Source organism: Sciurus carolinensis, chromosome 10 (assembly GCF_902686445.1).
Source record: "Sciurus carolinensis chromosome 10, mSciCar1.2, whole genome shotgun sequence".
Classification (NCBI taxonomy): domain Eukaryota; kingdom Metazoa; phylum Chordata; class Mammalia; order Rodentia; family Sciuridae; genus Sciurus; species Sciurus carolinensis.
In genome coordinates, this window is record NC_062222.1 from 99,846,771 (window position 1) to 99,869,220 (window position 22,450).

General features: G+C 45.3%; 1 protein-coding gene across 1 annotated transcript in view; it reads left to right on the top strand.

Moving 5' to 3' along the window:
* The first annotated feature begins 853 nt into the window (after positions 1-853).
* Positions 854-22,450, top strand: part of Usp46 (ubiquitin specific peptidase 46) — a 59,745-nt gene continuing 38,148 nt past the window's right edge. Inside the window, 1 exon segment of the mRNA XM_047566705.1 lies at positions 854-1,053. Coding sequence (XP_047422661.1) covers positions 1,018-1,053 — 36 coding nt within the window. The 5' untranslated portion in view covers positions 854-1,017.

Consider the following 22,450-nt stretch of genomic DNA (forward strand, 5'->3'; position numbering starts at 1 on the left):
GTTTTGTTCTTCTTTCCACTCGTCTTTGTACTTGGCCAGAACCACGACTTTTCCTTTATACCTACTAATGTCGCAAACTGCCTGAATGCACTGCTGCCTCTGTCCAGACTGGCCTCTGCCCAGGCTGGATTGCTTTCCTTTCCGGGCACCCTTTACCAGGCAGCTGCTGGCCGGCTGCTGGCCAGGGCTTTCTGGCCACTCCTATGTCCTGACCCCATTTTACTTCTTGGATTCCCGCGGGTGCCATCTGGCTGGAACCCTGAGGGAAAACTAAAAGTTGGACGTAATCACCCCTACTTCTCATGTTCACCCCGCACCCAAAAAAACAAAAACAAAACCAAAAAACAATACCCAGGGGATACTGGGCAACGGTGGGGGGTGCACAGAGATAAGGCAGAGAGACAGGGCTCAGGCTGAGAGCGGTGGGTGTCCCTGCCGGCCCTCTCCGTGGCGCGCGTGCCCTAGGCTGGGGTCCCCGTTTCCTCAGCCCGGGTCGGTCAGTGGCCAACGTCTAGAGCGGTCACTGGCTCCCGAGGACGCCACGGGAGGAAGGCAGAGGGCCACCGCTGTGTTGTAGCTGAGGTCCGCCCTGGGGGCCGCGGGGTGCGGCTGCGCGACCACCGGCCAGGCCCCGCGTTCCGGCCAGAGCGGCGCTGGGCATCCAAAGGAAAAGCCGAAGGCCGAGGCCGGGCGGGAGCGAGGCGCGGGCCGGCGGGGCGCGCGGCGGAGCGCTCGGAGCGGCCGGCGGACTCCCGCGGCGCTGCCGCCCCTCCTCCCGCGCGCCGGCCGCGGCCCAGGCTCCCTCGCTCCGCCACTCCCCGCCCCTCGGCCTGCCTCCCCGCCCTCCCCGCCCTCCCGCCGCCGCCTCCTCCCTCCCGGCCTCCCTCTCCCAGCCAAACTGAAAGCCGGACCCCAGGCCGCCTCGCCGCCGCCCGGCCTCCTGCGCGCTCCACCATGGACAGTCCTGTTTTCACCTTGTAAAGATGGCGGTGCGGGATCGCTGCAACCTTTAGACTAATGACTGTCCGAAACATCGCCTCCATCTGTAATATGGTGAGTGGCCGCCGCCTCGGGGGTCGCACCCGAGGCGCGGCGAGGCAAAGAAAGGGAAAGCCGAGCCGCACACACGCCTGGCAGCGGCAGGGTGGGGACGAGGGGGCGGTGGGTCCGGTCGGCGCGGTCAGAAGTTCCCGGCCCCCGGGCTGGGCGGGCCGGCGGCCACACGAGCAGCGGGGGAGGCGCCCGAGCCCCCCGCCCCGTCACCAAGGGCCCGCCCGCCGAACCCAGGGCCCTCCGCTCTGCCCCCGCCCTCCCGTTGCGGTGGAAGCCGCTGGCGGGGAGGTGGCCGCGCTCGAGGTCCCCGGGGAGGGGAGTGGGGCTGAGCTGGGAGTAGGGGTCCCCCATCCTTTGCAGTAAATTAGCCCGTGTTGGACTCCCTCACTGCCCTCATCTCATTTTGAGTTTAGTCCTTCGATTGAATTCACAATTCATTTTGTAAGGACAGTTGGTGTATCTGGAGAAATTTGAAATGTAATAAGCTTTAAAAAAAAAAAAAGTGCAAAATTGTGGTTAGAGAGCTGAACTTCAGCCTGGTTTAGGAAAGCATGGTCATTTGTTCTGGATACCTCAGTTTCCCTACCTGTGAACGAGGGGCAAAGTTCTTTGGCAGTAGCATTTGTGGGCCCCAAAGGTGGGGACGGTGGGTGTGGAGGAGGTCTCCATGGTGTCCCATTCACTGTAGATCCAGAGGAGGCTGGTGGGCATGGACACCGCGAAGGGATATCACTGGGCTCTAATGGGGCCTGGGTCTTTGATCTAGTGGTCACTTTAATTTGGGAATCTCCCATTGCTTTCCCCTCCGTTTCAGTTTCTGTAGGAACAACCTCCAGTTTAGGTACCCAGGGAGTACCCTGCTGGCACCCTAACTTGTCAGAACCTTAGGAAGCTCAGCTTGGGGTAAGGTCCCCGCCCCGCCCCCCCCCCCCTTGTGCATGGTGTGAAGATTTTATTGGTTGGATTTTTTTTTTTTTTGGTGCTGAGAATGAAATCCAAGGCCTCCTGAACTCTAGGCAGACACACTGCCACTGAGCCAATCTCCAGCTCAGGGTGTGTGCTTTGCTTGCACTCTCCAAAATTCTTCCCAGCCCTCTCCAAGTGGGAACACATGGTCTTTTAGTGGCAGTTTGGGGAAAACCTCTCTTGAAACTGGCAATGTTGACCTCTGAAAGCATCCGAGGAGGCTTGATTGAGAAGCCTTGGGGTAAGGTGTCCTTCCTCCATCACGTATTTCAATCTTCTGCCCCAAATTCTGTTATACAAGATCAACACATGGCAGAGGATCATTAAGGAACCCTGTGTTAGCTCAGGGGTGCAAGTGAGACCCACCAGTTCTGGCTTCAGCTTTCAGCGCCATTGGGCAAGGCTATTGCCACAGCCAGCAGAGCAAAGGCTGGGGCTTCCCAAAGTGATAGCTGCCTGGGGTTGATGCAGGGCGAGTTGGATAATGTGGGTGGCTCCTGGAGGCTTTTTCCATTTCCTCTTTTTCCTTCCTTTCTCCACAAGGAGACAGGTTTCCTGCTTCTTCCTGTCGAGTGGCATTAACGTTGCCTGGTGCAGTGAGAAGGGATGCTTTTCTTCTCAGTGTCTCTCTGCTGCAACCAGCACCTGAGGAGACTGTGAAACCACAGCAGCTTGAATGCTGTCCTTTGGGCCTGCTGGGGTGGCCTCAGGCCTACAGGGTCCCTGCTCTTGGTAGTGTTCCTGTCCTGCTTGTTTGTGGTGACACCTTTCCATATTGAAGCAGGCTGGAAACTTTGAGAGCCAGCATGTCCCAAGAGGAAGCCAGCCTCCGTATTGTTTCCCCCCCTCAGTGCATCAGGGGCTCCTTGGCACACCTGGGCAGAATGTCACAACCTGTTTTCCTTGGAACTCAGCCAGTGAGACAAGCTGCCTGGGAGAACATGAGAGAAGCAGGCCAGTACTGTGGTCAGTGTTGACACCTCCTGTGGTCACTTAAAAAGCTACCAAGTTTAGGATCACTGGGTGAAGCGAGTGCCTGGTAATTCATAAACAGAACATTTTATCCTTCTGTTTGGATACTACATCTTGAACAAGTGATGAAGAGTTTGGGCTCCAAAGTCAGACTTCTGGGTGCAAGTCCTGCTTCTAACCTGTGAAAGCTTTGTGTTCTTGAACAGGTTGCCCTCTGTCTTGTCCTTGAGCAGGTTGCTGCCTGTCTTTTGTCCTTGAGCCAGTTGCTGCCTGTCTTGTCCTTGAGCCGGTTACTCCCTGTCTTGCCCTTGAGCAGGTTGCCCTCTGTTTTGCCTTCTTAATCTATACAAAAAGTGTGGTGATGGTTATCATCTCACTGGACAGGTGCTTTAAGTGAGTTGCTGGGGTTCATGAGTGAGTACATAGCAAGTACTCAGAGGACTAGCTGTCATTGTCCAAATCTTTTGCATTGTGTTTTACCTTCAGTTGTGAAAGGGACTGGAGATTATGCCTCCTCCTACTGGATGGAAGCAACCACTAATATAAACAACCCACACATTCTCTTATGCAAGCTCTGTGGCAGTACACAAAGGCCCAGGTGGGAATTATTAGTCCCGCCCCTTACAAAAGGCTGCTCAGGTCACATCAGCCCCTCCCAGACTCATTTCCAGAGGAGAAGGCTTGGTGATGAGACTGCTGTCTTTTCACCCAAGCAGACATAAATGTTCACTGGACCTCTCTTTAGACTCTTCACTCAGAGATGAATTGTTTCCAGGTAGGTCTTTTCTGGGCCTTGCCTTACTGTTGGGCTGCTCACTGGGTGCTCTTCCTGATCCTTCCATGCCTAATGGTATTTGGTCCCACCAATTTGAGTAGTTGTAGTAAGAACCAGTGGGGACTGCATTTTTTTTTTTTTTTAAAGCAGGCCATTTGGCATATTTTAAACAGGTGGATGTGTGTCCCAAAAGGGTGTTGAGATACCATCCTTGTGGGTGAGACAAACAGACCAAAGACGAAGCACTGAAAAGTGGACTTGTTTCTTCCACCAGAGAAGAGAGGACCCAGCAGAGCAGAAACAAAACAAAGCAAATCCTCCTGTGACTGAGCTGAATACCACCTCTTCTCCCTATACTCTTGTGCCAGTTTAAGATATAGAGAACATGGAAAATATCCTCATTTCTGCTCTTGCCTCCCAGCCCATTGAAGCCTTATTGTCCTTTGGGAATTTAATGGTGGTTCCCTTTACTTCTTCCATATGAATTCCCACCATAGTAATTCTTGATCAACTTGCTTAGTGCAAGTCAGTGTGGCCAAACAGCAGTGTCTGGTTCGGAGATAGGAAAGCTTGTTTGGCTGGTGTGTTGTAATTTTGAAAATGCTCTAGCTGCTACCAAGCATGAGGAAATGTCCCCTGTTGATAATCCTCTGATTTTTGTCCAGACCAATGGATTTAACTTCCTATATATTTTTATGGCCCTAAATGGAAGTTTTTGTTTTTTTTTTTTGCTTTTTGTTTTGTTTTGAGTGTTCTGTTTGAGGAATTTTCTAAAGAGAAAGCATTTGTTAGGAGAAATGAAATGTGACTTGTACCAATGCAAATTGGCTTAATCGTCTCATCCTTATGTCATTCGTTAATAGTGCTGTATGGTATGCTTTGGAGGAAATGCCATGTATCAAATAGATTACAAGTTTTGTACCTATAAATGGCCATCTCTTGAGTACCTGCTGTGTTAGTGTTGGCACATACTACATGAAAGAGCTTAATAATTGAACGAGGGGAGTCCTTGTCTCCAAGGAACTATGCTGATCCTTATCTCATGGGGAGTCCCTGTCTCTAAGGGGCCCAGCTGATCCTTATCTCGTGGGCATAATATTGGTAAAGATAAAACAGTTCTAATACAGTGTGATATTCATACAGATAAAGCTGAACAAAATCCCCAAAGCAGGACAATAGAAAGACCAATTTATATAATGGGGCGTTTCTTTAATATTGATACACTTTCTACTTGTGGCTTTTGTAGGAAGACACTTTTATAGTCACTGTGAGTTAGAACTGGAAGCTGTACTGTTGAGTATCTTTCCAGTTAAACAAGAATCTAATACTGGCATTGGGTAAATTGTATTTCTAGGCACCTTTTTTTTTCTCATCTTGTAAAGCTGACACATACACTACACACACACATACATGTTTTGGTCACAAAAATCTTAGTAGTATTTTTTCAAAAAGTCTTTATAAAAATTCACCTCTTAATTGGTTAGCAACATCATGAGTACCTACCATACTTAAAACCTGTTGAACTTATCAGCATTTTAGCATCCATGGAACAACCCCAGGATAATATTTGACACCAGTTTGAGTGTTAGGTTTGATTTTTTTTTTTTTTTTAAATAAAGTGACCTTAAAATTAGGAAAATTTTGAGCCAGGGGGGTGGCGCAAACCTGTCATCCCAGTGACTCCCGAGGCTGAGGCAGGCGTATGCCAAGTTCAAGGCCAGCTTCAGCAACTTAGCGAGACCCTGTCTCAAAATGAAAAATTAAAAAATGGCCAGGAACCCAGCTCAGTGATAAATTCAGTCTGAATTCAATCCCTAGTAAAATAAAAATAAAAAAGTTAATAAGTAGCAAAAATTGAAACAAACGTAGAGGATTTTTATAAATATAGTTTTTATCCTTGTAAGTCAACTTCTTACCTCAGGCAAGCATTCTGCAGTTTTAGAGTGCCTTTATTTTATTTTATTTTTTGCAGTGCTGGGGATCGAACCCAGGGCCTTGTGCTTGCAAGCCAAGCACTCTACCAACTGAGCTATCTCCCCAGCCCTTTAGAGTGCCTTTAAAAGGCTTTTTTTTTTTTTTTTTTTTTTTTTTTTTTTTTTTAATTAACCAAATAAAAAGTTGCATGACTTATTTCATGCCTGGTGTCATGTAAAGGCTCAAACCTTGTTTTGTAATCAAATTACATTTCTCCCAAATACAGACATTCCTGATTTGGTTTAAATGTTATCCCCTATTCATTCGATACAAATTTCCTGGAAAAGTCTAATAAAATATGTGTCAATCTCATAGTTTGGAGAAAGGATAGCTTGCCTTTTGTTATTCATTTCCATTCTCAAGGGTAATTGGCAACCATGAATTTAGTCTAATGTATCAACTAGGAATCGTTATATTGTTGAGTTTTTCAAAATGCAGCTTGAGGTGAGGTATGTTAATGTTTAAAGAAAAAAAATTCCGCTCTTCTGGCCCCACAGGTCTAATCTGCTGGAGTTTGTTAGGTCAAGACCTGACAGTTAGGTCTGCACATTTTTCTTTGTTTTTCTTGGAATCCTAGGGAAAAAACAAAATTGAATGCCCGCATTTAGGGAGAATTAAAGATTGTAATGCCTTTTGTGGATATTAACTTTGTGTTTCAGTTTACCCACACCATAAAACCTATTTATTTATTTTTCACCAATTTGGCATTTGGGTATGTTTGTGTTGTATTATTTTTTCTCCCTCCCCAGCCTAGTCTTTCTAGTTATTAAAGCTGGTTGAGGTTTTGTGTTGGTATTAACTTTGGTAGTATCGTCAGAAAGGTACTTCTTGGTGGTTTTATTTGTAGCCTACCCACAAAGCCAGCTCAAAGCAAACTGACTGAAAAGTTGTAAAAGTTGGTGAAGTTTAGTCTAGTTAACTTTTCTGGTCTGCATATTTTAATGCAACTTCTTGTAATAAACCTTCAGTTGTGGTGCAACCAAATGCTAGTCTATGAGTTTGAGAGGCCTTATTTGTCTTTTTGAGAGAAAGGGCCACCCAACAGTGAACCAGTAAAAACTTTGAAATAAAAAAATTCTCTATCAACCTCCAGCGCTGGCACTAAAGGCTTTCTGGACTGTCTCTGTTGTGGGATTGTGGGTTAGAGTTTTGGGAATATATAACTCCTCTCATGGAATTTTACCACAGCTCAGAGAATGATTATTTGCTGTGGATAATCTTAAGATCATGAGGTGGGGTGGGGGGCGTACCCTGTTGGTTCCGAAAGCTTCCCTTCCCACATTGGTCCAATATAGTTCCTACCCATGGAGTCCTGATGCCACTTTCAGAACCTCTGAATGTTTTAAGGTAGCTCAGATGTGAGATTCCTTTTCTGGGTGGAGGTCAATTTTAGGCATCCAGAAAAGTATGTAGATTAACAGGGTGAACACATGTATATTCCCCACCCAGTGAAGGAATGAAATATTACAAATATAATTAAAACCTCCTGCCCTTCCCCATTCATTGACTTTCTTCCAGAGTGACCACTATTATGAATTTGGTGTTTTATCATGTGTTTTTACATTTTACTATTCAGGAGAATCACTGAACTAATCTTTTTTTATTGTTTATGATTTTGAGATTTATCCATTAAGATACATGCGATTATAGTTTATTTAACAGCTGTATAATGTTTCTTCATATGAATGTGCTACAGTATGTTCATTATATTGTTGATAGTCACTTAGGCATATATGTTTTCATTTGTGCTGTTTTAGGGTCGTGAATGGTTGTGAATTTATTCTCCCTGTCTGGATGTTTAAAATTTCTGTGTTGTATTCCTTGGAGGGAGTTACTGGGTCAAAGGAAGTGGGCATCTTTCACTTTAATAGGTTGCGAGATTGCTCTCCAAAGCAGTTGCACCAGTTTGCACTCCAGCCAGCAGCATTTGTAGGGTTCCAGTTGTTCCAGGTGCTTGCAGACACTTGATATTGTTAGACGTGGCATTTTGGGTGTAAAATTGCGTCTTTGGGGCTTAAACTTGCACTTTCCTGTTTTCTGGTGAGGTGGAACGTCTCTTCATGTGTTTGTTGTGCTGGGTTGTTTGCAGCTCAGGAGCTCGGAGCAGTCTTCAGGGTTGGGGAGTCAGGATTGCAGCGTTGCTTCTGTCTGAACACAGGTAATGGGACAATGAAGAGGAAGAACATGGGACAAAGCAAGAGTCAGGAAAGGAAGGAAGGAATAAGAAGATAGAGTTTGAAGGAATAATGGATAACAGAAGGTCACCCTGGAGTGTTGAAAACTTGTAGCAGAAAGATGGCAGATCGTATGTCCTGAGTGTTGAGAGAGAACTTGGGATACATTTTTGCATTCAAGTCCCATTGCTTTGATTGAAATTGGCTTTGGTGAAAATTGTGTCAGGGGCCTCTTCCGTTGAGCACAGCATCAAGGCTGGACTTGTGGAATCTTCCTGTTTACCCGGTTGCTTTTTGAAGTTCTTTTAGAAAGTCCACATATGCTCTTCTTCCCAAAATACAATTCGTGGCCCTTTAGGTTAAGTACACTATACAGGAAACCAGTTTTTATCAGGATTTGCTTGACTGTCCTGTTGGAATTACCGTCTTGAATATTTGGAAAATATTGTACTTTATTGTAATTGTCAGAGTATGGTGAATGTTACCTTATTGAATACAGAACTACATGGTTTTATTTTATTTATTTATTTATGTGCAGTACTGAGGATCGAACCCAGGGCCTCACACATGCCAGGCAACCCTGGAACTACAACCCTAGCACACATGGATTTAAAAGTATGGTTTACAGCAGCTTTAAAAATACTTTGTATTGACTGGGGATATAGCTCAGTTGGTAGAGTGCTTGCCTCGCATGCAAAAGGACCTGGGTTTGATCCCCAACCCTGCACTGCCACAAAAAGAAAAAAAAATGTTTAGTGGGCCTTGGATGTATCAAAGAATGATGTGCATTCCCTTATTAAAAATTCAGACTCTGGAATTCTCTCCCTAGAGATTTTGATTAAGTGGGTCCAAGGTAGAATCCTGGAATCAGGATTTTAAATAACTCTTCCTTCCTGCTTCGCGTTCCTTCTTCCACACACTCTGTTACAGGAGACATGAGGACCACACTTTGAGAAATATTATTTTCCTTGTTTGCCTTGGCCTCTTAAAAAGCATTGCTTATCAAAACTACCTGCCATGCGAAAGTTTTCTTTATGTCAATGTAAAATTACTTAAGGTAGTAATTTAACTTCCAAGAGCTATAGATTGAGGCCATTCTGTAGATTTATTTCCAAATATTAAATAGCACAGTTTTAATTTATGCTTGTAGAACAGAGTCTGAGCTCTGGCAATAGATCACATCACCTGTGAAGCTTCTAAAAGAAACTTAAAAAAGTAATTATATCATAAAACATCAACACTCAAAAAAAGTATGGAAAAAATTATGTAATATATATTATATAGCCAAATACCCACCCTTCAGATTTAACAGATATTGAAATTTAGCCATAGCTGGTTGCTTTTTTGAAAACCTTTTAGATGTAATCCCTTGGAAACGCCCCCCACTGCCCTGTTTCCTCACTGCTTCTCCCAGAACAGACTATTTTCACGAGGTTGGCATGGTGTCCACCATACATGTCTTAGGCTTTGTGAATCCATAAGCAGTGTATCAAAGCTTGCGAGTGACCTTTTGTGGCTTTTTCTTTTTCCCCACAACTATATTTGAGATTATTTTGACACAGAGATCTAGTTTATTCATTCTTACTGCTTTATGACCATGGTTTGCTTGTTCCCTCGTTTAGGGATAATCTGATAGCTACTTAAACATTCTCTTCTGGAAACAGTACTGCAGTGAGTGTTCTTGTTCCTGACATCTTTGCACATATGCCTTCCTTTCTCCAGGACATAGCTCTGGAAGTAGAAGTGCTGCTCTTAGGCTATACGCATCTACCGCTTTACTGGGCATTGTGGCCTTCGCCAGAGTCTGTGCCATGCTCTTTGGACTTTCATCTTCTACAACTGTGAGCTAAACAAACCTTTTTTCTATGTAAGTTACCCAACCCTGGGCATTTTGTTATATCAATGGGAAGTGAACTAATATATTAGATATTTTCAAATTACTCTGCAAAGTGTTTCTATCAGTGGGGACTTATTTGATATACAGTATCTAAAGGGCCCCAGTCTCATAGTTTCTGACTATATGTAGGTGTAGGTAATTTGGAGTAGGTGTTAGAGACCTGAGTGTGTGTGTCTGTGTTTGTATGTTTTAGTGCCACAGTTGATTCTGATGAGCACATGAAGCTGAGAAGCCATCATATGTGACTGACAACTCCATGAGAGCAGGAGCTATATTCGTCTTATTTGTTGTTGATTTTCCAGAGGGCAGCAGGGTGCCTAGCACATATGTGGTAGATGTTCAATAAATCATTGCCGATAGGTGAATAAAGAGTTGTGGTCTTGTGTAATGGAAATATTGCCTTGTAGTCAAGTGGTGCTCCTCCAACTGTGTTGTTCATAGAATTATTTAAAGATCTCATGAAATTGTGTATTCTGATCCAGGAGCTTTGGGATGGGGCTGAGATCTGCCATTTCTAACCACCTCTCAGGTGATGGGCATGCTGCTGGTTTGGGGAGCTCATTTGAGCAGCAAGATGCCAGGGGTGGGTACGAAATGAAATAATTATTTTCTTCTGGATAGTTGTAGAGTGGAGGAGTTTGGAATTTGGAATCCTGCTTGGTAAATCTCAGAGTGTACCTCTTCATCACTTTATAGCAAAAGCAAACAATGAAGTACCTTCCTCACCTCATAACTGTTTTTTATTTTTTATTTTTCTCATAACTGTTTTTTGAGCATCAAAGGAGCTCTTGTTCATGGAAGCACTCTGAGCTGTGAGACCATCATGCATGCTACTTCTCATAATAATTCTCATTTTTGTAGTGGTTTAATATTTTCCTTCAATTTGCTGAAAGCGCAAAGCTGTTGGCATTGCAGGATCCAAGGAAATCTCATTTTGACCTGCTGTCTGCATTGAGTGGGGCACTTTATCTGCCTTTAGGGAAGCAGAAGCAAAACTCTCCCACTTGCTTTGGTTCTGGCTGTAGGTGCTACAGAGCTGAAGAGGGGGGTTCCTTCTTACTGTTTTGGGGGTATTAGAGAAATAGGGCTAGAGAGGCCCCTGGCTCTCTCCTAATCACTTCTACACAGTAGCAGGATCATAGGGAGACTCTGTAATTTATTCCCCAAGTCAGGCACATCTTAAAGTGAAAAGGGGGATGCTCAAAATAACAAGATACTAGGTGTAATCAAAACTATTCAGGGCAAACTAGAGCTAAGAGTCACCATAATAATCCACCATAGGACATTGTCATATAAATGCAAGTTTTGGGGATGCTTTGGTAACTGGGGATACTGACTCGTTGATCTGAAAGAGGCAATGTGGTGTGGAGAAGAGAGAGCAAATTTATATAGCCAGGTGAGGTGTTGTGTGCTGTGTAGTCCAAGCTACTTGGGAGGCTGAGTCAGGATTGCTTGAGCCCAGGAGTTCAAGGCCAGCCTGGGCAACATGGTGTGATCCTTTTTATTAAAAACAAATAAAATGACATTCAGAACTAGTTGCATTGTATGCTGGGGTTGGGGAACCTGTTAGTCTAGGCTTCTTTTTCTCTAGAGAGAGAATATGGGATGGATCCAATTCCTTAGGTCATTGACTCTCAAATGCCAGTTTTGTGCTTCAAGGTTTCCACTCTGTTTTTCACCTGAACTTATTTACTTAATAGTTGTCCTTAAATCTGTTCACTTTGTTTTAATTTGACCTCCTTCTTTGCTAAAATTATAATATGATGGGTTCAGTGAGCTAGATTAGCACTTTTCTGGTACAGATCGAAAACATAAGTGCTAAAGTTAAAAATGTTCATCCCTGTGCCACCTAAGGTTGTCTTCCTCTCCCTGGGATTCAGGGCCCATAGTTGGTGAGACGTTCACTTGGATAGAGGTTCTTTATGGTGGTTCAGGTAACTGCCTGTTAAGCTGCATTGCAGACCGCCAGTCTGGTTGGAGAACTTCTCAGGAGACAGGCCAGCAGTTGGTGGGGTCTAGTTACGGTTTCCACATGCTGTGGCAGGGTGTGAGAGACTGATGTTGCCTCTCAAAGACACCCTTGTCATCCACACCCGTGGGTGATGAGAGAACTTTCTTCCCTGGATTATTGTGGGCTTCAGTGGAATCGGTTAGTGCTCAGTTTGAGGCCTAGAAACAGTGTAGTGGTCAGAGCCCTGAGCTAGGAACTCCCTGGTTCCAGTGGCTTTCTGGTTCTGTGACATTGAGCAGGTCACCTAGACCTTTCTGGACCTATGAAATAAGAACCGTTCCTGCTGGGAGTAGTGGTGAGACATGAGGACTCCAATCAAGGAAGACCCACCGGGGCTGGGGAGAGGGCACAGAAGGAAGAAGCTGTGATTTCTGGCCTACGTATCACTGGAGGGCACAGTGTGGATGGTGCGTGACTGAGCTTTTGTAATATGATGTTTTTCTTTACCTAATCTGTGAGGGCTCACAGTGTGGTGAAAGGTATATTGAATCATTCCTCTTGGTGTTATTTGGTGAACACAGGCGTTTCTAACTGAGAAATACATGGAGTGCTAACCTCACTTTCTTTTTTAATTTATAAAAAAATATTTTTAGTTGTAGGTGGACATAATTATTTTATTATGTGCTGCTGAGGAGGATTGAACCCAGTGCCTCATGCGTGCTAGGCGAGCCCTCTACCACTGAGCCACAACCCCAGCCCCTCTTATAAGTTTTTAAGTAAATTTTTTTGAATAGGTAATATGCCTTCACATGGCAGGAATTTCACAATGTGCAAAAAGATTTGTGTTGAAAATAGACCCATCATCTAATTCATGTCTCTGGCATCTACCAATATTTACAGTGTGTTATGTTTCTCCATTTAGAGAGATCTTATGCATATACAAGCAAATATGTTTATATTTTTCTACTAGTTTTTGAAAACACAAGTAGAATGTATAATATATCTGAGTCTGTCCTCATGTGACCGTGTTTTTGTATCTTGGAGGTGAGCCTGTGGCAAGCACCTCATTCTTTTTTAATAGCTGTGGGATATTCAGGTTGAATGTATTGAATTCACTTAACCAGGCCCCACAGACTGGGCATGTAGTTAGTTTTCCAGTCTGGTTTTTACAAACAAGGCTTCAAGGAGTGACTTTGTGCATCATGGTGCATATGTGGGAGTGTATCTGTCAACTGACTTTCTAGAGCTAGGCTGGCGGGTGTGACTTTGAGGGGTTGTTCCACTTTGCCGGCCACTGGGAGCGTGTGCAATGTGTTACCCATAGCCTTGCTGGTTGGGGGAAAGATGGTGTCTTGGTGTATTTTCAGTTTGTATGTCTCTTATTAGAAGTGAACTTGAGCATCTATCACAGGTTTAAGAAATAAACTCAATATCATTTAAATGTTTTGCTGTTGGCAGCTATTTTCAGTCTGCAGGGAAGGACCTTTATTTTTATTTTCCACCTACAAGCAATCCTTTTGTAAAATGCAATAAAAAAGGATCCAGGAGCAAAGTGGAATTAAAAAATCCAAAGATAAATAAAACACAGACCTCAATTTTTTTGTTACTAAACTTGACAGATACAAAATTGCTCTGTCCACTCATTATCTAGACGTTGCCGTTTGTGGACCTGCGCTCCAGGCGGAGTGTTAATGCTTTGGGTAGCGTTCCTGCTCCTGAGAAGGTCTCTGCTCACTTCCTGTCCCTTTGCAACCCCATGTGGGTAGGGGGAGAAAGTGCAGAAGTTTATATTTCTATTTCACAATTAGTACATTCCAGGATGTTTTTGTTTTATCTCTGAGGGTGTGATACTGATCCACACTGGCATGGCTCCCAAGGGCAGGGGTGCCATCAAACACATTCAGGCACAGTGAGTCTGTTAGTTCTCCCTATGCTGTGGGGGAGGGGGATGCTGTGTGAGTGGGAGCTGGGGTTGAGTTGCTTTTTTTTTTTTTTTTTTTTTAATTAGTTGTCAATGAACCTTTATTTATTTATTTGCATGCGGTGCTGAGAATCAAACCCAGTGCCTCACACATGCTAGGCAAACGCTCTACCACAGAGCCACAAATCCAGCCCTGGAGTTGTGGTTTTTATTGATGAGGCCTTGAGCTTGGATGGGGGGACTGGGTGATGGGGAGGTAGGAGGGCGAAATCGCTCTAGGAAAATGCACAGCTCTGGCTTCTTTGACCTGGGCTTGTCAGGATCCCATGCCCACCGCGTGGCCTTTCCAGAAAGTGAAGGGAAGAGAACCTCTAGGTAAAGCAGGGGCTTAAGAGAAGAGCTTATGGAGAAGACGTCTTGGTAACTTTGTGAAACACTGGGCAAAGAATGTGGTTCTTGTTTCTGGCTCACTGTGTTCTGTGTCAAGGGTGACCCTTTCCTCCTCCTCTGCCCTCAGCTAGAAAACAGACCTGGGACTGGGGGCCATGGCACATCCCAGCAACTCCCATGAGGCTGAGGCAGGAGGATCGCAAGTTCAGCGTCAGCCTTAGCAAGTAGCCAGGCCCTGTCTCAAAATAAAAAGGACTGGTCATGTGGCTCAGTGGTTAAGTGACCTTGGGTTCAATCCCTGGTGCAAAAAAAAAAAAAAAAAACAAAAAACTAACAACAAAACAAAGAAAGAAACCAGACACGTGAACCCAGGGGAGTGAGTCTTTGTTCTGTTCTTAAGTTGAAGTTGACCTCTATGAAGACTTCAGAGTACTGTCTCTAAATGTGTGGAAAGTGGTCTCAGCCGACAGAGCCTGTAGCAGGTCCATACTGTTCTTTCCTTCCTTCCTTTAATAATGTCGGGCCATTATGCTGTCAGTATCCCTGGGTCAACCTTCTTCAATAGCAGACATTTAGCTGCCATGTTACAATTATTAAGTCAAGTCATGTGGACGTTTTTTCCTGAGTCGTTTTTCCCCCGTTCAATATCATAAAGGGTAGAAATGCATGTTGTCACAGTGCAGAATGAAATGCCCTTTACCATCTTGTGACAACTGGCCCCCTGTTAAAGCCTAGAGAAGAACTGCCATTCAGCCAGGGATTGGGGCTGTAGAGTAACAGTGGCCAGTGACCCCTGCCTCATGCTAACTTAACCTTGGCAAGGTACTAAACTCCATTGACCCCCTTTCCCTCACTTGTGAAGTGGGGATGGTGAGCCCACATCAGTGACCTGTCAGGAAGGGTGGGTTATGTTCAGGGCTGCTCCGTGGGACAGGAGCTCTGGAGTGACCTGTCTGCTAACTCAGCAGGACGGGCATCCGTAACCGCACTGGGATGTGCCGGTGGTTAGGTAATATGTGGTAGCTAGCAGCCAAAGGGTAAGTGCTCAGAACCAGGCCTGGCTCTCTGCCTGGGCCCTGCACCTGCAGCTAAGGAATGACTAAAATTGTGAATGAAAGCATCCTCTCTCCTGACGCGTGGTAGAGGGCTCAGATTCTGGATCTGAGCCACCTAGGTTTGAATCTTGGCTCGGCCTTAAGTGGATGAGTGGCCTTCACAGCTTCCGTCCATTTTTTATGTGTAGAACGGGGAGATGAAGAGTAATCTGCTTTGGGTTAGTGGGATTAAATGAATATACGAATGTGAAGTTCTCTGAATGATGATGAGTGGCATCTGCTGCTTATCCTTCCCCTTTCCGGAGTTTATTCAGTCAGCAACTTTATCAAGTTCTTTCTACACACAAGGCACTTACGAGGTGCTGGCACCTGAGTCAGACATAATGGCCCTGTAGGGATTATACACTCTATGGGCTAGTGTGGGGCTGGCCAGCTTGTCTACAAAAGGCTGGACAGTAAACGTTTTAGGTTTCGTGGGCCATAATATATCCATCACAACCATGCCACTCTTCTGCTGTATTGTGAAAGCAGTTGCAATGGTAGATGAATGATCAGGGCTGTGTTCCAGCGAACCTTGATGTCCAAGAACAGCGGGTCACATCTGACCCGTGGGCTGTAATTTGCAGATCTGTGGTTGACTGAGAAGACAGATGTTAAATAATCACAAACAATTATGGTGTTACCCATTGTGATAAGGGCTCTGAAGCAGCAGGCAGCATTCCGTGAGAGGGGAGGGCCAGGGATGAAGTGACATTGAAGCCACATGGTGAGGAGGAACAGCCGGAGAGGGAGGGTGCCCCAGATAGGGGACCGCCGAGGGGCAGGAGCCCTGGCCTGGACAGTTCGAACCTAGAGACTCAGCATTACAGTCTGCATTTGTATCTTTTAAAGGCATGTCAGATACTCTGCAGCTTTCTTTGGATTAAAAAAAAAACAAAAAAAACAACCATACTTTTTCCCTCTTATAATTTACTCCAATTCTCCCCGCTGCCCTCTGTCCCCCAGTGACCCCAGTGATAGAGATGAACTATATTGAAATGGCAATATATTTTGTTCTGCATATGAGAGTAATTTCTCCCTCTGTGTCCTATTGTTTTTGTTTTATTATTGTCCGTTTCTATACAAGAATTTAGACGTTAGGGAATCAAGTTTTCTCTGTATTCCGTTATTAGTTGTAGACTGGTTCACTCCTTAGAATTTAGCTTTGCTTTTTAGCAGAAAACTCTTAAAATGTAACATTATTTTCTTTTCTTGTTTGGCTAGATAAAAACTCACAGCCTTTGAAACAATTTTGGAAAACAAAACAAAACAAAACAAAACCTCCTCTGACATGTCCTGACTCCCCTACTCCCAGCCTGTTGTGTGTTCCCGTTAGGTTGCAGCCTTCTGTAGAGAGGTTCTGGAAGAGGATGTGTGTGTTCTCATCTAAAATGTTTTAGGGGGTGCCCCTGCACAACACTGCAACCCCTTCTTTGTTTTGTGGCCCCCGCTTTAGTTTAGTTTAGTCTTTGTGGTCGCAAGGAGAGGCTTAACGCGTGAGAGGCTGTGTTCCAGTGAAACACAGCCAGGAGTGGCTGGGGACACACTGTGACCGGATTGTGTGAGTTGGAGCACGGGTCTGCTACTAATTAGCTGTGTGAGCTAGAATAAGGTTGCCTACCCTCCCTGTGCCTCTGTGTCCCTATCTTTAAAATAGGGACATAATGGCACATCCCTTGGGAATGGTATGAGGATTAAAATGAGTAAAATATGCAGAAATTCCTTAGAAAAGGGTTGGGATGCAGTACCTGCTGTTTATGAGCCATCTGTTGTTATTAATTACATCTGAGGCCCCAGGGCCCCTTCCCCCTTCCCATCCTTGAGCCCTGCAGGTGGTTCCTGACCCATCCCCCTACCTTGGGCTGCATCAATTCCTTTGTGCTTCACTTTCTCCATGAGACTGTGGAGAGACCTTTGCCATGGCAAGGCCAGGAACACCAGCGCTTTCGGACACTAGTCCTTTATGCATCACTGTACTTTGAAAATGTGGTTGATAAGTAGTTTTTGAACGTAGATTTAAAGATGTGGTGTTAGCGGCAGAGTTCACCACTCCTGCTCTTTTTTTTTGGTACCAGATATTGAACCCAGGGTGTTTAACCACTGAGCCACATCCCCAGCCCTTTTTATAATTTATTTAGAGACAGAGTCTCATTGACTTGCTTAGGGCCTTGCTTTTGCTGAGGCTGGCTGTGGACTCATGATCCTCCTGCCTCAGCCTCCCGAGCCCCTGGGATTACAGGCATGCACCACTGTGCCTGGCTCCTGTCATTTTTGTTTGATTTCTGTTTATAACTAATGACCTGTTCTCTTTGTGTGTAGATATCATCTTCACATGTTCTCTGTGGCCTCTCTTGGTATAAATGTGACAGAGAGGCTTAGTGCCCTGAGAAGCAGATGCAGGAGCTACCTTGGGAGGTGTTGGGTGGGTGTCTGATCTCCAAGGATCTTCCTGGCGTCTGTGTTTTGTCTCCCCTCTGCGTGTTGTGGCTGTGCTCTCTATGGTTTTTACAGACCTTGTCACACCATTGTTCCCGTTATTTTCCTCTCTTGGGCAAGACTCTTTCTCCATTTTGCCCCCCAAGGAAGAAATTCTAACTTGTTTTCCTTATAAGTTGCTTTTAAAAATTGTTTTATGAAGAAATTGCTCTGGGTCCCCACCGTGTGCATTGTGACTCATCCTTCCTGGGTCTTTGTTGTTGTTTCTTTTGTGTGTTGGTAGCACCCTCAGCACACAGAATCGCTTTCAGAGGTGCTTTGAAAAGCTGACTTTATAGTCTTCTTGTTGGAACTTGTCCCAGCTCAGATTCTATTTTTAATAAAGTTGGCTGCAATTGTTTTTCAAAGGTTACCACTTTTTTTTTTTTTTTTAAACTGATGGAAAGAAGAACTTTGCTTCTTGTAATCCCAGGCCCTGTGATTTACCCGCACGGGTCTGTTCTTTGTTCAGCATCTGATCATATAACAGTGCCATCCAGGGCCTCCTGTTAGCCTTCAGTGCCACTGTTCTAGGTACGACAGTAGGAGTGCGGCTCCGGGCTCCTGGTGCACCGTGCAGTTTATGTGGTGGGATGGTGTTTCCCATTCCGCCTCATCCCCTCTGCTGCACTTTGGAACAGGCAGGCCGGATATCAGCGACTCAGCTGTCAGCCAGGAAAACTAACTTCCAAGCTCGGCAAGGTGGCTGAAGTCAAAGGCAAATAAATACTGGCAAGAAACAAAAGGGCAGAGGCAACCCTAGACGCGGGCTGTGAGCCTTAGGTGACCGGTCCACAGGGCATTGGTTTAACCAAATTAAAAAAAAAGTCAGTATAAAAATAATACATGCTCAGTAAAAAGTTTAGAGAGTTGAAATGATAAGAAGGAAAGCCCCTCATGACCTGCTCACCTCCCAGCCACTCCCTGACCCTGACCTCTCTTGGTAATCCTTTCTCAAGCGTTAGCTGGACATGGTGGCGCACACCTGTAGTCCCACTTCTCAGGAGGCTAAGGCAGGAGGATCACTTGAGATCAGGAGTTTTAGGGCAACCTGGGCAATAACAAGACCCTGTCTCCAAAAAACAAAAACAAAAGCCTCACAAAGAAAAATCACAAAAAAAAATGTAACAATTTCTCAAGTGTTCCTTGGGGAATTGTCATTAGATGTAGGTGTTCAATCCAGTGGTCTGATCTGTTGTTTCATCCTGTGTTCCTCGCATATAGAACAGTACTGGGCACAAAGTGGGCACAAAGCACTGTTGATGGAATGAATGACATTTTCAGGATTGTCCTGTGCACATTGTCGTTGCTCTACACCATGGTTATCACTGCATCCTGGGCAGATTTTCATAGCAGTGCCTATAGAGCAACTTAACTTTTCAAAATACCTCTCCGGGATTCCATCACATGAATTACTATAATTATTTAGCCAGTATGAGATACTTCTCATTTTTCCTGTTACAGACCTTGCTACTAGGACTGTCTGACACGTTGACTGCTGATTGTCCCCTCAACATCCATTTTTCACTTCTAGTGTAACAGACATTTTAACTGGTCATAGGTGCTTAGGTAAAGACCACCTCTGCCACGTTCCATTGCCCTAAGTGTGGCCACGTGATTAGAATAGATTCTGGCCAGCGAGGTGTAAGCAAAGGTAATGTGTGCAGCAGCCAGGAGCATCCTCAAAAGGGAAGGAGTAGTCTGCTCCCTCCTGGCAGGGCTCTTCTGGTGGTGGGAGCTGGAGCAGCCCTCTTGGTTCCAAAGCTAGAAGCTGATTCTAGAAGATGGCAGAGCAACAAGGTAAGAGGAGCCTGAGTCCCTGGCACCACATTCTCTTAAACACTTGCATGAAAGAGACAGACACTCGTCTCGCCGAAGCCAGCTTACATTATTTGGGCCTTTGCAACAGCCTCTGTATCTCTTTCCACCTCTATGAGTATATATGTAGTATAAATTAAAGAATTAGAGAGTTGAAGGATGTGGTCATTTAAAATTGATTGACACTGCCTAATTAATCTTCAAGCACTCACCATCATCATCATCATCTCCTTAGACATTCCCCATCCTGCCATTTTATCATGCAGACATTTACATTTAATTTCTGTTGAAGATGTAAAAAGATTTATTTTACCAAAGGAAAATACTTGCATGTGAGGCAAGAGTTTGGTTCCAAATGTCAATATCAGTCATGTTCCGTATCCTGGAAACCAGTTCCTGGAATTCATTTGCAAGAGGGAAGGGAGAATGGAAAGTGCCGGAGGGTACCACTGATGCCTCCTGGAATTCCGGAGGGAGAACACACACAGCCATGTCCACATTGTCACGTGACAGCTCACAGCTGCTCAGCCCTAACCATCTGCACCTGTGCATTCATCCAGCAACGCATCCAGTCTGCACGTATTGTGGGCCTACTGTGTGCCTGCCACTGGGAATGCAGTATTGGGCAGGTCAGAGGCGATCTTTGCTTCTTTGAGGTATATAGCTTAGGGGACAGGGCAGATGTTAACAATTATGGAATTGTTCATTGGAATCATTATTATTAATTAACAATTGTTATTTCAATAACAATTGTTATTCCTATAGCAAGTGAAATAATTGTTATTGTTAATAACAATTGGAATATGTAAGGGAGACACACAATACTGTGAAGAGTGAGTAGAAGATGGGGAAGGAGGTGAACTGATTTCCTATTCTGCTGTGAAAGGATGATATAAACTTAGTAGCTTAAAAAGACATAACTTGGTTATCTTATAGTTCTGGAGGTCAGAAGTCCCCTACAATCAGGCATGACTGAGTTATGCACCTTCCCAAGGCTCCAGGGAGAACCTGCTTCCTTCTCTTTTCCAGTTTCATCAGGCTGCCTGCATTCCTTGGCTCATGGCCTCTTCTTCCATCTCCAGGGCCAGCAGTATAGCATCTTCAGTCTCTGTCTGGCCTCTGATTTCACTGTTACCTCTCCTCACTGACTCATCTCCTCCTGCCTCCTTCCTATAAGGGTACTTGGGTTCATGCTGGTCCCAAACGGAAAATCCAGGATAAGATTGCATCTCAAGATCCTTACTCAGACCTGCAAAGCCCCTCTTGCCATGTAAAGCAGCATTGTCGTAGGTTCTGGGATGGGATGTGGGTGTCTGAGGAGAGCAGTGTTCTCTCTTGATTGTGCCATTTTCTCTTGTGCTTGGTTGACTCTCATGGTGTTTGGTTCATCAGGGCCCTAGGAGTAATAGGCTGTTCCATGTGTATATATCACACAGCCCAGTTTTGCCTTAGGCGGTACCATCTATCTGCTACCATCTATCTAGGCTTGTGTGAGTGCACTCTGGTTCACACAAGGAACTTGAAATGCTGTATTGCTCAGAACGTGTCTCCATGTTTAAGCGATGCATGGCTCTACTGTAAAAGTATCAATGGTAGAGTAGCGACCTCCCCAGACCCATCACTCAACTCCAGCAACACAGCTTTATCCTCACCCCCCATCTCCCCACCTCACAAATCTTAGTGACCCTCTGGTTCATCTGCATGTGCTTCAGAAGGGACAGTTGGTGGGGTGCTGTAGGAGAGGTGGGAACAAGGTGGTCCCAGGGTGGGGATAGCGGTTGATGTGGGAGGTGCTGAAGGGCGTTTAAATTCTGATGAGATGGACCCTAACCAAAAGGAGAGAGCCGCAGGCAAGAGAGACATCACTAATGTTAACAAGAAGCATGTGGTTTGTGAGTCGCAGGTTAAGGGAGTCCCTGCCCTGTCTGCTGGTTAAAAAATTCTTTTTTTTTTTTTCCTGTTGAGAGGGGTCAGGGGGATGCTGAAGTTCTGAGGAGCGTGGGGAACATTGGAAGTTGTCATTACGGAGTGGTGGGGGAATGTGTGAGAGCAGTACGGCCCGGGGCGCGTCGGGATCTTGGGATCTGGAGCTCCAGTGTGTCAGATCAGCGATATTTGATTTTTTTTCCCTCTCCTATCTCACATTTGTCTGGTGTATGTTTAGAGCAGGCAGATGATTGATTCAGACTGGGTTGGTTTTCTGCTGGGTGGTGTGGTCAAAGGGTAGGGTACGGAGGATTTAGAAGGGCACTTGAAATCCTAAGCCATAGATGAAGCTGAATAAGAAAGTAGAGGAGTGAAAGTTCCGTGAGGTGTAAATGTGGCCGTGATGGGACTTAAAGTCAGTGTGCAGAGCTGTGCTTGGGTGGACAGAGGCAGCTGAAGAGAGATGAGGATTTCAGGATGGTGGCCAGGTCCAAGGTATGTCTTTGGGAGACCTATCCAGAGCATGTCTCCATGAGTTGGGGGTGGTCTTCCATGGTCAAGACAAGGACAAGGAGGGAGTTGGTGGGAGGCATGGACCTCACGAAGGGGGACATTTTGACAAGGAAGGGGAGGGTGTAGTGGTCTGGGGCAGCACCAAAGATCAGGCCCTGCCAGCTTCTCCTCACCTTTCCAGACTCTTGTATGTTAGACGAGAGAATGGTCGAGGTTGACCTGCGGGATGGAGAGGAAGGGTTGCCCTCAGGGAAGAGGCAGGCTTCACCGGACATTGCCACTCACTGTCTTCCTGGGCTGGGCTGTGCTGTGCTGTGGGTGGTGCTCCAGCATACTGCCCCGCCCCCACGAGCTGTCCCCTGGGACTCTCCCCTCAGGAGGAGTCCCCATCCTGGCACATGGGAAAATATAAGATAGGTAGAAAAGAGCAGACACAGCCTAAGACTTAACAACTAGCAAAAATCATGCATTAACTTAAATATATTACTTTTTTTCATAAAGATTTAATGAGATCTATCTCTATGTGCTATATTTCTGTATTTTTGTATCTG